The 13,343-nt window shown below is 42.5% G+C and overlaps 2 protein-coding genes across 3 annotated transcripts in view; one reads left to right on the top strand and one right to left on the bottom strand.

The window, feature by feature from the left end:
• C4H2orf49 (chromosome 4 C2orf49 homolog) overlaps positions 1–10,782 on the top strand; it is a 38,106-nt gene extending 27,324 nt beyond the window's left edge. Inside the window, exon 5 of the mRNA XM_065677795.1 lies at positions 10,758–10,782. The gene's annotated coding sequence lies outside the window, so the exon portion shown is untranslated. The remainder of the gene's footprint in view (positions 1–10,757) is intronic.
• FHL2 (four and a half LIM domains 2) overlaps positions 1–13,343 on the bottom strand; it is a 42,637-nt gene that overhangs the window by 11,704 nt on the left and 17,590 nt on the right. For both annotated transcript variants that reach the window (XM_065677791.1, XM_065677790.1), the window contains exon 2: positions 2,958–3,137. In XM_065677791.1, the coding sequence (XP_065533863.1) occupies positions 2,958–3,113 (156 nt within the window). In that variant the 5' untranslated portion in view covers positions 3,114–3,137. The remainder of the gene's footprint in view (positions 1–2,957; positions 3,138–13,343) is intronic.

The raw sequence follows: 13,343 nt of genomic DNA on the forward strand, positions 1-13,343 counted from the left end.
TTCATACTGCCTGCCAATGCCTCCTACCACTCAGTATATGAAGCCTTTAATCTGCCTGTGAAAGTTGCATAAACATCAGCTAGAATTGTTTACAGTTAATGAAATGGCTTTAGTCCAAAGGTGTCTGTCGTTCAGGCACATATTGCCATTTGGGAGGTTTTTGTGGTGGGAAAAAGGATTTAAAATAAGGAACAAAGTAGTTATTACTCAGTTACATTCAGAGTTACCCGTAAATTGCCACAGAAAGATAGTGAAGCAAATCCTCCCCTGGTTTGAATTCAAAGAAAGCTTCTCCTCAGATAGTTGTCTTTGTGCCGTAGCTAAAACACAAGGTGAAAACCTAGCATCAGTTTGAGCCTCTCAGTGCCCAGTGCTGTCAAAGTAGGAGGATTAGCAGTGTCTGAGCAAGCTTAAGTTTAGCTCAGGTGAACTTATGCTGCACACCAGCCCTGACACACTACAGTAGTGTGAGAAATGGCTGTCCTCTTGTCAGCGCTAGTTTTACTTTGGTGTAAACCCTTTCAGCTATAGGGTAGTTAGTTTTAATTGGGAGGGCTTGTAGGAGGAAAATAAGAGCATCTCAACTGTAGCTGGGTTCTCAGTTCACCTTTTAATATAAAGAAACAGTGGTGGCCAAGAAGGGACTGAGGATCTGAGGTAAGGGCTACATATTACTTTTCAGGTTGTCATGTGGATGTGAGGGTGGGTGCCCCTGCCAGAAGCATAGACCTGAATGTGACCCTTTCTGACAATGCTGTCACTCTATTAGGTTTTCGTTTGAGATTTTACAGCTATATAAAGGCTATGTCAGAACATACAAATAAATATGGAGTCCCTTTTGTACTTGCAGTAAACATACAGGTTTTATTCCCAAACACAGTACAATTTATCTTCTTTGCTCGGGGAAAATGCAATGTGTAAAAAGATACATAATAAGATACATGAATATGTCTGTGAATGTTTCTCATGTATTTGTATACCTATGTATAGATACAGTTTAGTGACGAGCAGAAACATGATTTTTTTTTTGTGCCTTTCTGTTCATGGGTGAATTGTGCTCTGTCATATAGTGTCGTATAGAGGTACTTGTAACGGCTCTCTTAAACATATTTGCTAGGATCTATTACTTCCATTGAAAAACTACTCTAGTTTTCTTCTCAGTGGGACCTTTGCTATGACCTCTTTTTCTACCAAACCACAAGGATTTTTCCAGAAAGCTTGCAGGAATTTAAGTTTGCATCTTTTATTCATCTGTCAGGATTTGGTTAAAATTGGTCAACAGGTTCGAAAGCTGCAGCATAAAGCATGGACAGCTACAAATATCAGCAATCACAGAAACAAAACAGATATATTTGTTTCTGGTGCACTTTATAGCTCTCTAAAGAAATCTTTATCCTAGGTGCTAAAGATTTCTTAGAATCTTTTTTAGCTGTGTTTTCTACATATTGGTCTGATTCTTTACCTATATAAGATATTCTTATATTGCGCACAGTTAGAGGCTTTTTTTTCTATCTATCTGCTGTTATAGTGTGTCTTGCTTAAAAATACAGAGGAGCAGTATATCAGATAACACCTTCACTCCCTAAATCCATAAATCTGGGTTGAAAAGTTCAGCCTGATTAATTCCTGGACACTTCGTCCAAGATCTGCTGAAGCTGGTCCAAGTTTTTAAATTCTTGCATATCAACACATGGAAATATCTTCTCAGGGGATTAGAAAGAGACTTTAAAACAAAAGCACATTCTGGAATGGGGCAGAAATATTTTGCTGTTTTTGGGTCAGGCCAGCTGTATCTCTCCTCTAATCTGAATATTTATGAGCTGGAGGAAAGCTGGCAGTTTTATACCCTCTTACAATTTATTGCCAGTTCCCTGTCATGATGGTGAACCTTTTTAAGGCTTCTGAAAGGGGCTTTCCTACTGATTTGCCAATAGGGTAGGATAGATCAGTTTGGAAGATATGAGACATTTATTTTTCCCAGTCTGAGTAAGCATGTACTTTTATACCTCTGAACTAGTGATAGAGTGGTAGTTTGAGTAATAGGGACTGATTGATGCTTCTAGAGATATGGATCAGCAATGTTGGAAATCAGACCTTCTCATACCACTCAAGAATCCCATGGCCATGCACTGCAAGTTGCTGTTCTAATGCAAACTCACTCTGTCAGTGAAACTCTCAACCAATTCTGAACAGGTTAGTTTTGTGCAAGGAGGATGTATACTGGATGAAGTCTGTCCGTAACAGCCCAACAGACACTTCACTGGATGGCTCAAATACCACCTGCTTCATTCAGTCGGAGTAAAACTGTCATGAATTCTGATAGTTTTGGTTAATTTTAAAGAAATGCAGGTGGTGGCACCTATTTGTGCCAGGTAGGTGTTTCCATGGGGTGCAGCAGTGTATAGCTCAGGCAAGTGAGGCCTTTTCTCTGTCCTTTTCAATCTTTAGTTGTACTCCACTGTATTTACAGGAATAATTATTCTGTGTTCTGACTTGCTGCTTGGGTCAACATTAGCCAGATTTTTGTGGTCCATGAGTTGGCAAGTGTTCTTGAATCTATCTTGTCTGTTGATGGCAACTGAACTGTGGTCACTGCAAAGCCAGCAGTGAGCTGGCTCTGACCCAAAGTTTGGCAAAATCAGTTTCTGACACCTTTCCAAATCCCAGCTGGCCCCAAAGACAGCTGGACTCTGCTAATGAGTTAGAGATATATTCCAATATCAGATCATCCTATATCTTACAGGAAGAAAGAGGTGTTCTTCCTTAACATGCCTGTAAAAAAGAGTTTGCCATATGAAGTGGTGACAAGCAGATACAGGGGGTCAGAAAGCACACTTTCCCACCACTAGAAACCCCAAGGTGGCTGTTAAGCTAGATCTGCCCAGCACCATGACTCGGAGATACATATCCAGGCTACTCTGTCAGGGTTTCTGTAACAAGACACAAGTCTGGCATACCTTGCAGTCAGCACCAATGGGTTTTTTGCATTCCTCGCAGGTGTTAGAATAAAGGTTTTCGTAGCATTTCACACAGTAGGGGCTGTCCTCCTTCAGGATGTACTTCTTACCAAACAGTGACTCTTTGCAGTAGTGGCAGTCAAAGCGTTCAGTCATGTTGGTGTCTGGAGTCCAGCTAACCTGTCATGAAGACAGAAATACAGGTCAGACTGAGATACCTTTGACCCACCCCCCCAGTAAAGGTATATCAATTCTAGTTTATCACATTTTACCTCAATTTTAAGTAATCTTTCAGTCATATAAATGAACACAATAGGAAGAAACTGGACTATAAATTTTGCAGTGCTAGGTAATGACAATAGTCTATCTACTTTAGCCGTCCAGTGAACTCGTCTTTGACCAGAGCTAGTGTTAGAGGTGAGAGAAGAGTAAAGCCTGTGTTTGAAGAATTCACATAGGATTTGTGAATAGGATTTGACCAATAGGTCCAAAACAAGAAGTTATTTCTGTAGGGGATAGAGGGAGCCAAGTACATTAAGAGGATGAGCCAGCTAGTCTTCAGAATTTCAGAAGGAGCAGCATCTCCTCCATAAGGCAAGAAAAAGGCTTGCATTGCTGGTAGATTTTAGTCATGCACAGATTGTTGGGCACTACCCTTAGGTGCTCCTGCCCCTTCCTTCTCTACATTCCCAGTGAGCCAATGCCTGGCAATCATTGCCCTGCAGTGAGACACCAGCCCTCTAGCTCTCTGTTCATGCATGGGACTATGGGCACTGTTAACAGCAGGAAACATGGGGCCAGTGATTGTACATCTGATTCTTCCCTGATGCAGTTGAATGAGTTATCAAACAGATGTGGCATACTGGGACACAAACCGGAGCTAGCTGCCTTTGTTCAGACAAATGTCAAACAATGACTGTTGACAAGCAGAAGAACCTGCAAATGGTTTATCAGCTTGTCTGAATTAGGGACAACTGCTGTTTGCTCCTCAGGACTTGTTATATCGCCAGCATTTTCTGAACGCGCACACAAGCAATGATGACACAAATGCCTTTGATTACTTGCATGACTGCTCATTATTGTCTGGGACAAGTTATTCTGGGTTTCATTGGAGTCATCAGCTTCTTTCTTAACCTGAGGTTTGTAGCATGTGTTGCACCTGAAATCTGTCAGGAGGTTACAGGTGGAGCTGTCTGCTTAGGCAGGAAAATTTCCCAGGTGGAAAGTTCATTGCACCTAGACTGCATGATCTTCACTGCCTGCCAGGACTCATCTCCTCTTCAAGCCCCATTTGATCTATAAGGCCTAAAATGTTTTCAGTACTAATGGCTTAAGAGTCTACCTCTATCTTTCATGTGCAACTGACATTTGCAGCAGCTGCCGTCCTTTTGCCAACTTCAGCTCTCGGTTTTAAACAGAAAGCTGTTACTTGCTTAGTGTTCTTGGCACAGGTTGCTCAGTTCTGGAGTTTGTCCTCTCCTTCTCCAGTAGAAATCACCCTTAGGGCATTCTGAAATTCTGAGTTCTCCTCCAGGATTTCAGGTTTTATTATTATCTTTTATTCAATTTGATCGGTGGACCACTCGGTGGATATAGAACTGGCTGGATGGCTGCATGCAAAGAGTTGTGGTCAATGGCTCAGTGTCCAGCTGGAGACCAGTAATGAGTGGTGTCCCTCAGGGATCAGTGTTGGGACCGGTCTTGTTCCACATCTTTGTCACTGACATGGACAGTGGGATTGAGTGCGCCCTCAGCAAGTTTGCCGAAGACACCAAGCTGTGTGGTTCGGTTGTTACACTGGAGGGAAGGGATGCCATCCAGAGGGACCTTGACACGCTTGTGAGGTGGGCTGATGCCAACCTTATGAAGTTCAACCATGCCAAGTGCAAGGTCCTACACCTGGGTCAGAGCAATGCCAGGCACAGCTACAGGTTGGGCAGAGAAGAGATTCAGAGCAGCCCTGCAGAGAAGGACTTGGGGGTGCTGGTCGATGAGAAAATGAACATGAGCCGGCTTCAGTGTGCGCTCGCAGCCCAAAAAGCCAACCGTATCCTGGGCTGCATCAAAAGGAGCGTGACCCGCAGGTCGAAGGAGGTGATCCTGCCCCTCTACTCTGCTCTTGTGAGACCTCACCTGGAGTATTGTGTGCAGTTCTGGTGTCGTCAACATAAAAAGGACATGGAACTGCTGGAACAAGTCCAGAGGAGGGCCACAAGGATGATCAGGGGACTGGAGCACCTCCCGTATGAAGACAGGCTGAGGAAGTTGGGGCTGTTCAGCCTGGATAAGAGGAGGCTGCATGGAGACCTCATAGCAGCCTTCCAGTACCTGAAGGGGGGCTATAGGGATGCTGGGGAGGGACTCTTCATTGGGGACTGTAGTGACAGGACAAGGGGTAACGGGTTAAAACTTAAACAGGGGAAGTTTAGATTGGATATAAGGAAGAAATTCTTTGCTGTGAGGGTGGTGAGGCACTGGAATGGGTTGCCCAGGGAGGTTGTGAATGCTCCATCCCTGGCAGTGTTCAAGGCCAGGTTGGACAGAGCCTTGGGTGACATGGTTTAGTGGGAGGTGTCCCTACCCATGGCAGGGGAGCTGAAGTAGATGGTCTTGAGGACCTTTCCAACCCTAACTATTCTATGATTCCTTATTTCTGGGTTTTGATTAAGGTTTTAGGGCAGTCTGACCAGGCAAAGTTTGTTTTAATGGCTAGAAAGCTTTTCTCTATGCTCAACTGCTGATTTGTATAGTGACTAGCACAGAGTAAGAGGCGAGTGCTCTTAGCAGGTGGAAGTAGGTAGGTGATGGCTCAGCTGCTGGGAAGCCTTTTGAACTCCAAGTAAGTACTAATGAAGAAAGAGAAAGCTCCAAATTGTGCTTGGAAGAAAAATCCTGACAGCTGGATGTCTGTGCCACTGACAACCCAGGAGCAGCAGTCCAGCAGCTTTGACCCTAGAAATGTTCTGGGAACTAATTAACTCTCTTACCCCAAAGGGGAACTAGGAGGCTGTTAGGTGCTCTTGGTCCTTAAAGAGTAGGGAGGATCATAGAGGGTGATAATAAAAAGACAGAAAGTAAGAAGACTTCTGCTGGAGAGAAAAGTGCAATGTCTACCCAAAGTTCCATTCTAGCCTGTCTCCACAGCAGCAGCTAGCAGTGAAAATACAAGGGAGGAGAACAGTGCCAGTACAGAGTGATCTTTCCTTAACAACTGCTTCCAGCAAGTTAGTCTCCTCTTGATGCAGAGATGTCATCTTTGCCACAACATTTAAAAAGGTGATGGTGAATTTATTTTCCCCTCTGATTTGAGTTGGTTTACAAGCCCGACCTACATAGCACATTTGTACTTTCCAAAGAAAGAACTAGAAAGGACCCAATTTCCTTCAAGGAGTAATTTAAGCAAAATTAATGGAGTTAGACCAATATAAACTGGGTCTGAGAGGAGTGATAGCTTTGTCCAAATAGCCTGTATTTAAGACAAATCAGTACTTTTTACCAGACTTTATCAGATAATTTTTCCAAATGATAGGATTTGCTTACGCAATTAATGTACATTATTACTAAGTTAAAGTGTGAGCAGGAACCATTTATGAACTTGCATTTTTCACCTTTTTCAGGATCAGTTCTTTCTATCCCTGAATTAACAGTAGTAGTGGTACAAAGGGTGAAAATTTCCCCGTAGTCACGATATGCAAAAGCAAAATCATAGATTGTGATTCCTTTACAGGTTTATACCATTTCTGTCCATCCAAAGCTGCTAAACCTGAAATACAGAAGTGCTTTGTGACTGGAAGAGGGACGATTCCCTTGGAGATGGATGTTCCTGTCTCTTGGTCATAGGAGGTTTCTTCATGAGTGCTGTATGATTTTCTGAGTGCTTTTCAGGGGAGCAGAAGGCACTATTTAATAGATCTATTTAATAATTTATTTAATTATTAAAAAAATTATGCAGTAATCATTTAATAGTCTCTGCCTTTATTCTGGAAAATACCTGGGGCTTGCCTCCCTATCCTGAAAGTGATCTCATTTTGTTAAATGTGCTCTAAGATTGTCACAGGGGATTGCCCCCTCACCCAAAGCAGGGATATTCAGGCCTGATTTCTATGTCCCAAAGAGATTTAGGGGTGAACTCTGCTGTATGAGGACAGTGCAGGGGCATCACTGGACGGGGTTCGAAGTACCACTCCAGAGATCTGGGAAATCAAAAGACCAGAAGGGAAAATTTCCAAGATCTGCATCTTGGTTTTAATTGCATGAATCCTTTACTGGATCTGGCACCAGTCTCAGATCCAATAACTCTTCAAGTTAGGATTTCAGGTTCATGTGGTTTCATTCAGAAAGCTGTAATTCGGGGTGATGCATCTCAAATTCCAGGCTGTTTAGATCTGGATCTTGGATTGGATTTCATGATCTATTATGTGGTAATTTGAGGGTATTTGACAATTTTTTTTCCTCTGGAAAGAATTCAATGTAAAGTAATCATGGGGCCTATGTACCAAAAAAATCGTCAGGAATGCCAAACTGGTTCACTTTCGTCTTACAAACAGGAAATGTGAAATCATCATAATCAATGTTTTGCCCGTCACTTTGTACATGTCTGTTGGTTCCTGTCATATAAAAAAATCATGCTTAGCTCAGTGTAGGCTTTATGCACTGCTTTGGGCTTTAAGAAAAAACCACAAAAGACATGCACAGTTGTGGATGGACACAAATTGCAATTCAGCTTCCTTGCCATTGAACTCTTTCTTCCTCATATATTTAATACCTGTTGACTGTAAAACTTTGTGGGCCAGAGGCTCGTCTTTATAACACCTCTTTGCAGTACAACAAGGTCTTTAGATCTGATCATAACAAAAGTAGTCATTCTATACTTGTGCTTTTTTTTCAGACTTCATGAAGGAGAAACTGATTTTTCTGCCATGCAGTCTCCCTCCTACAACATTAGACATAATAAGTACATCTTCAAAAGGAAAAGAGCTTTCCATTGCGTGCCGAGGAGAGAAGTTATAGCTTATGCCAAATGTTAGCACTACCCACATTGTGTCTCCCAGGAAGTAAGAATTGGCATGAAAATTACCGAGAAGTTAGTAGGCTGACTTAAAAATTATGCTTCTTTCCTCTTCTCCCCCTGTTTGCTCAGTTTCATTTTACTAGCAGTAATTGTTACAGTTAACATATCACCTCATAAAAATTAGGGATTGTAATGTCATTAAGAAATCATCCAGTGTTCTCCCATCGCATGAAACTATTGACTACTGGGAAAGGGGAGTAGCTGGACCTGACCTTGCCTGCTTTTTCAACTATATCTGCAAGCCTAATAAAAGGTGCTCTGGCCATCCCTTACTTGAACTCCTCTTAGGGGATGTTGAACACCGAGAGGTACAGACACACACGCACAAGACAGAGAAGGAAGCCGAGAGAGAAAGAAGCCAAGAGAAACTGTCTAAATAATGTCAGAGTTGTTTAATTTATATCTGATCTCTTGTTGTAACAGTACCTGGAGACATGGAATTAAGCCCCGGTAGATGCCAAAGGAGGACTTGCTATTGACTTCGGTCATGTTAATAGGGATGGGGATCTACCTGTGCCCCTGGAGCAGGATGTTCTGTTAGCCATGTGTGCAGGAAATAGAAGGTCTTTGGAGACACCCCTCTTCTTCCAAGATGAATGCACATTTCTCCCATCTGACTTTTTTCCCAGAAGAACTGTGAACATTGGGAATTTTCTATCTGTTTATTTTCCTTCCCCTGAGAAAGGAAGATTTGTGTCTGGCAACTCCAGTGACATAACCCATGCAGGTCTAGAGCATTTGGAAACAATTTATGTTAATGTTCCAAAGGCGAAAATGCAAAGGTTTATTTGCAACTCTGAACTAGAAGTTCAAACTATGCTGGTCTTTCTGGCAAGAGGTGATTGTTTTCCTGTAACTCTTGTAGCTACTGCTGCATTCATTATCTATCATCTCATTGCAGCAACTGCAAGCCACTCTTAGAACAGCTAATAATTTTTCTAAACCAGGCTATAATGCCGTGCAAGAGGATGCAGAGGGAAGCTAATTTTGTCTAGTGTTCATTTACTGTAGGAAAAGAAGGAATCACCACTTGCCACTAGCACTGGCTAAAAAGGGGTGAAAAAGAGCTGTATACAGTCAGAATCCACCCAGACTTCAGCGTGTGGAAGTTAGCTGGTGTAGATACACACCATGGACACCAAAGCAGTCCGGTGTTTTCAAATCTAGATTTAGACATTAAGGGGTGGTATCCCTCTTTCTTTGGCTGGCTAGGTGTAGCTTATGCTCTTCTTCATGGGTTGAGCACCCACAGACACTGTTAGGACAGAGCAGAGGGAGAGGGAACCTGAGTCCTTGGAGGTCTTGCTGGCTGTAGGGCAGGTGTTGCCTCTTTGACTTCCTTGGATCCCTGACCCCTCAGCAGCAGGCTCCTGGCCATGGGGAGTCAAGCGAGCTGACGCACAACAGCCAAGTCTCCCTCCCCGGGCCAGAGGAGGACATTCACTTCCTTACGCTAAAGATGGCCAATACAAAAGCTAATCAGGTGCTGAGTGTCAAGTGATGCGCAGCTCATGCTGCAGGAACCCCAGCCAGCCATTCTTCCCTTCCATAGCCCCTGTGTCCCTGCCAGTGGCCACTGGGGTACTGCTCCATTTCTTGAGAGGAAAAAGAGAATACATTTGCAAGGTTACTGGGACACTGAAGCTTATTACTATCACTATTGCTCCTAACAGCATTTTCGTGGAGGTTCTTAAAAAGGTCTGCTTTCTGAGCAGATGGACTACATTAATTAACATGTGCAGGTAACCAAAGCATACCTAGTTCCTGTCTGGCTTGCAAAGTCAGCCTATCATAAATTGGAAAGTGGACGGTCTGCTATTTAAGATTGTTTTCCTTAACATACTATTAATAAAGAAAAAGAAACAAAATATTTCTTGTGTGGTGAGGTTCTTCATGTGCCTTTCCAAAGTAGTCCCAGTGATAGTAGTGAAGAAGGAGCACTCTAGTTGCGGTTTCTGTGTGGTTTGTTGTGTTTGGCAGTCAGTAGAGATCTGTTTCAGTTTAGAGCCACTCCAGCAGCGGCGGAGCAAGCACCAGTGATAGTAACTACAGATGCCACAGAAGAGCTGAGTGCTGACACTTTGAAAGTGTACCACACGCAGTTTACACTATGATTATCTGAGGTTGATACTGAAATGAATGGAGGATGTATGGTCTTAACAACATTCCTGCATACATTTCAATTTCAAAGGACCCTATTGAAATAACATGGAGCATGACTCTTTACCACAGCAAGAAAGAGCACAGTTCAAGTGGAAAGGCTTGCTCTTATTTTCTATTTTAAAGCCTTTGAAAATGCTGTCTTCCTTCTTTCCCTTGAAAAATAAGAAAGGGCTTACTCAAAGAGAAAGATCAAATACTTGATAGTACTTAAGAATAGAAGATGCTAATAAAAGCATCTAAGCAGGTAACAGAAAATGATAGAGGAGAAAAATAGTATAAGATTAATAAAACATTATCTCTGGCCCTACCTGACAGAAATCATGCATAAGCTAAATGACTGTAGACACTAAACCCCATTGGAGGTTTGTTTTTCCAAGACAGGAATTGCTTTCTTTTATTGACAGGGAATTTCTCTGCTAATTAGGGTGTAATTTGTTACTCTCAGAGGCCATGTATTGCCATGCAGTGACATTTCTGTCTTCCATATTTTTGAAAGCTTGCATACTACTATTCAGGGCACAAAACCAGAACAGTGTAGCAAATACTCTGTTTCCTTCTTTCTACAGATGATAGAAGCAAAACTGGGAGGACCTTACTGAGGAAGAATACTTTGTTATTTGTCCTGGCTTCTAGCCTACCAGCTCTGGGTCTTTCTGTCTGGTTCTGTTTACAGAGGTGAGACCACAAAGCCCGCTTCTGTCTAAGATAATTGACATGCGTGGTGACTTGGGGGATCAGTTAATGTATGTCTTTCAGCTATCATATAAAACTATTGTAGCAGTGAACGCTTCAGGGCTGTGAGGTATCCATACTTCTTTGCTCAGCTTCTGTGCCATTGGCTTTCCAAAGCACAACAAAGGAGTCTGGGTAAAACTTAGAGGTAGCTGTTCAGTGTGCACATCTTAGCAAAATGGAATGACTACAGATGAGTGAAAATAATTTGATTGAATTTGTTTGCTGGAGTGTGGGGCTGGAGGGTGAACACAAAGAGCGAACATTGAGTCATATACCTGTGATACGTGAGAGATGCAGGAGCAAGCACAGAAAGACACAGAGAGCCTGGGGACATGGACACAGACAAGCCTCTTGTGGGTGAGATCCTTTCTAACCAAAGAAGGAAGATGCTGGGTCCACCATGGAGAGATGCATAGCATCTTATGGGCAGAGGAGCAAATTCATCACCGGTGGGATCCTGATCTCTGAAGATGCTTTTGGACTAAACCTCGAGAATGCTTCAGAGCAATGACAAAATAGAGCTAGCTAACGGCTTACAGGTATTTTGTGGTTTTATGCAACTTGCTATTTTTACTATACAAGATGAAGAAAAGAGTGGTGGTTATTGGGCCTTTGTGCCTGCCAAGGGTCTAAAACTACCTTCCACTACCAAAAGTGCAACCTTAGGCCTTGCTCTGCTGCAGCTGATATATTTGCAACCTTAAAGATGAAAATTTGCTGTGAAAGGGAGAGGTGAATATTCTGATGTCAGTGTCACGCTCACCTACATTCCTCTTACAGTATGTTATTATATGTACAGTAGCCATTTAGCATCCTAGTTGATATTGCCCAATAGAATACAGAAGGTTGTGTGAAAAATAACCTAGTTAGGACTGTAACTTTTAACCTGGCATGAGCATTTTGATGTTCAGTCTTAAAAAAAAGCCTCTAGTGTTTTTTAATCAAACAGTCTTTCTATATATATATAGCTAATTAGTATTGTTGGAATGTTAATGCTTCAGTGGCTGTCAATGTAACCAAGATTTATTTCCATGAAACCTGTCATTACCCTGTCATTCCATACCCTCACTTGGGGTGAATCTGCATCACAAATAACTGTGCATATGTAAATGAAAAATTAAAATTACACAATTAGAATTAATCAGTCTAAAAATGCAAATTATGAGATCCCCAATCACTGAAACAGAAATTCCCAAGTGGGAGAAGGTGACTGCCTACAATGCTGCACCATCCAGAGTTTCTCTGAAGATGCTCAGGACCATTTAATTCATCAGAGAAATATGAATAAGCCTCAGACCTGCGTGTGTGTATTCTATGTGGACCACGAAAGAGTGGCAGCATGCTGGTCAACCACAACAGGCATTACTTCAGTTTTCAGCCTGATTTTCATGGAGAATCAGCTATTTCTTCTGGCTGATATTGTTAAAATTTATGTCATCCTCCCTTAATTCTGAACGACCTCTGTGAGGTGAGGCAAGGCAAGGAGGTGAGGATGACAGCAGGTACAGCATTGCTTGGCTTGCAGGCTCAGGGCTCAGTGCCCTGGAGAACTGAGCCAGGAGTCACTTATGTGAATGTCTTCTCAGCCCTCCTCATCCCTTTCTTTTGGAACAAAACCTTGAATTTGTAGTGCAATGCAGAAAAGACTGTCACCAGCCCTCACAATTGCAGGAGTTGTACCGTGTCACCAACTTTTTTGTTTCTTTGGCTCCCGGTGTTTAAAGCAAGATGGGATCCTGGAGGACTGTGCTCTGTGTGATTGAAGGAGTTGTCTGATTTTTCCCTAATGCAAAGTGTGGCAGCTGGGAGTACTGATGCCTCAATGGACAGGAAAGATGTGACTTCAGGGAAAGAGCTTCCCTAGACTTCCTTAAGAGACATATAATCATATTAATTAATGTATAATCATTGGTAGGAAACAAGGCCTTATCTGTACTCAAGTACTTCAGTTGGCAGTCGCCATTACATACTCTTCATGGCTGGAGCTTTGCATATACAAACAGTATCTGACACAATATAGCCACTGCTATGTGATAATAGTGATCTCGCAAAGACTAGTAATATTTTACTATAAATCACAATCACCTGAAGTAACCACTTAGTGCTTGCATGTGTAGTGCTGCTGACTCCCATGGGAGCACATTTACCAGGATGGTAGGAACCAAAAATTGGTATATTCTACCCCACCGCTACAGTCTTGGGATCTTCTGAGCTTTCTCAAACAGCCTGAGAATTGGTCCATTCCCCAGCCTCTACTACTCAGACAGAGATGTCCGGTGGGAACCCCAGGTAACTATCACAAATATGAATTCTCAGCAATAGTGGCTTGTGTCCTTCCAGCTGTGCCATTCACCTCAACCACGTGTTGGTTTGGAAGCCAAAGCTAATCATCTATGTTATGGCTAGGGTAAAAGATA

The sequence above is a fragment of the Lathamus discolor genome, chromosome 4 (genome assembly GCF_037157495.1).
Source record: "Lathamus discolor isolate bLatDis1 chromosome 4, bLatDis1.hap1, whole genome shotgun sequence".
NCBI classification, from domain to species: domain Eukaryota; kingdom Metazoa; phylum Chordata; class Aves; order Psittaciformes; family Psittacidae; genus Lathamus; species Lathamus discolor.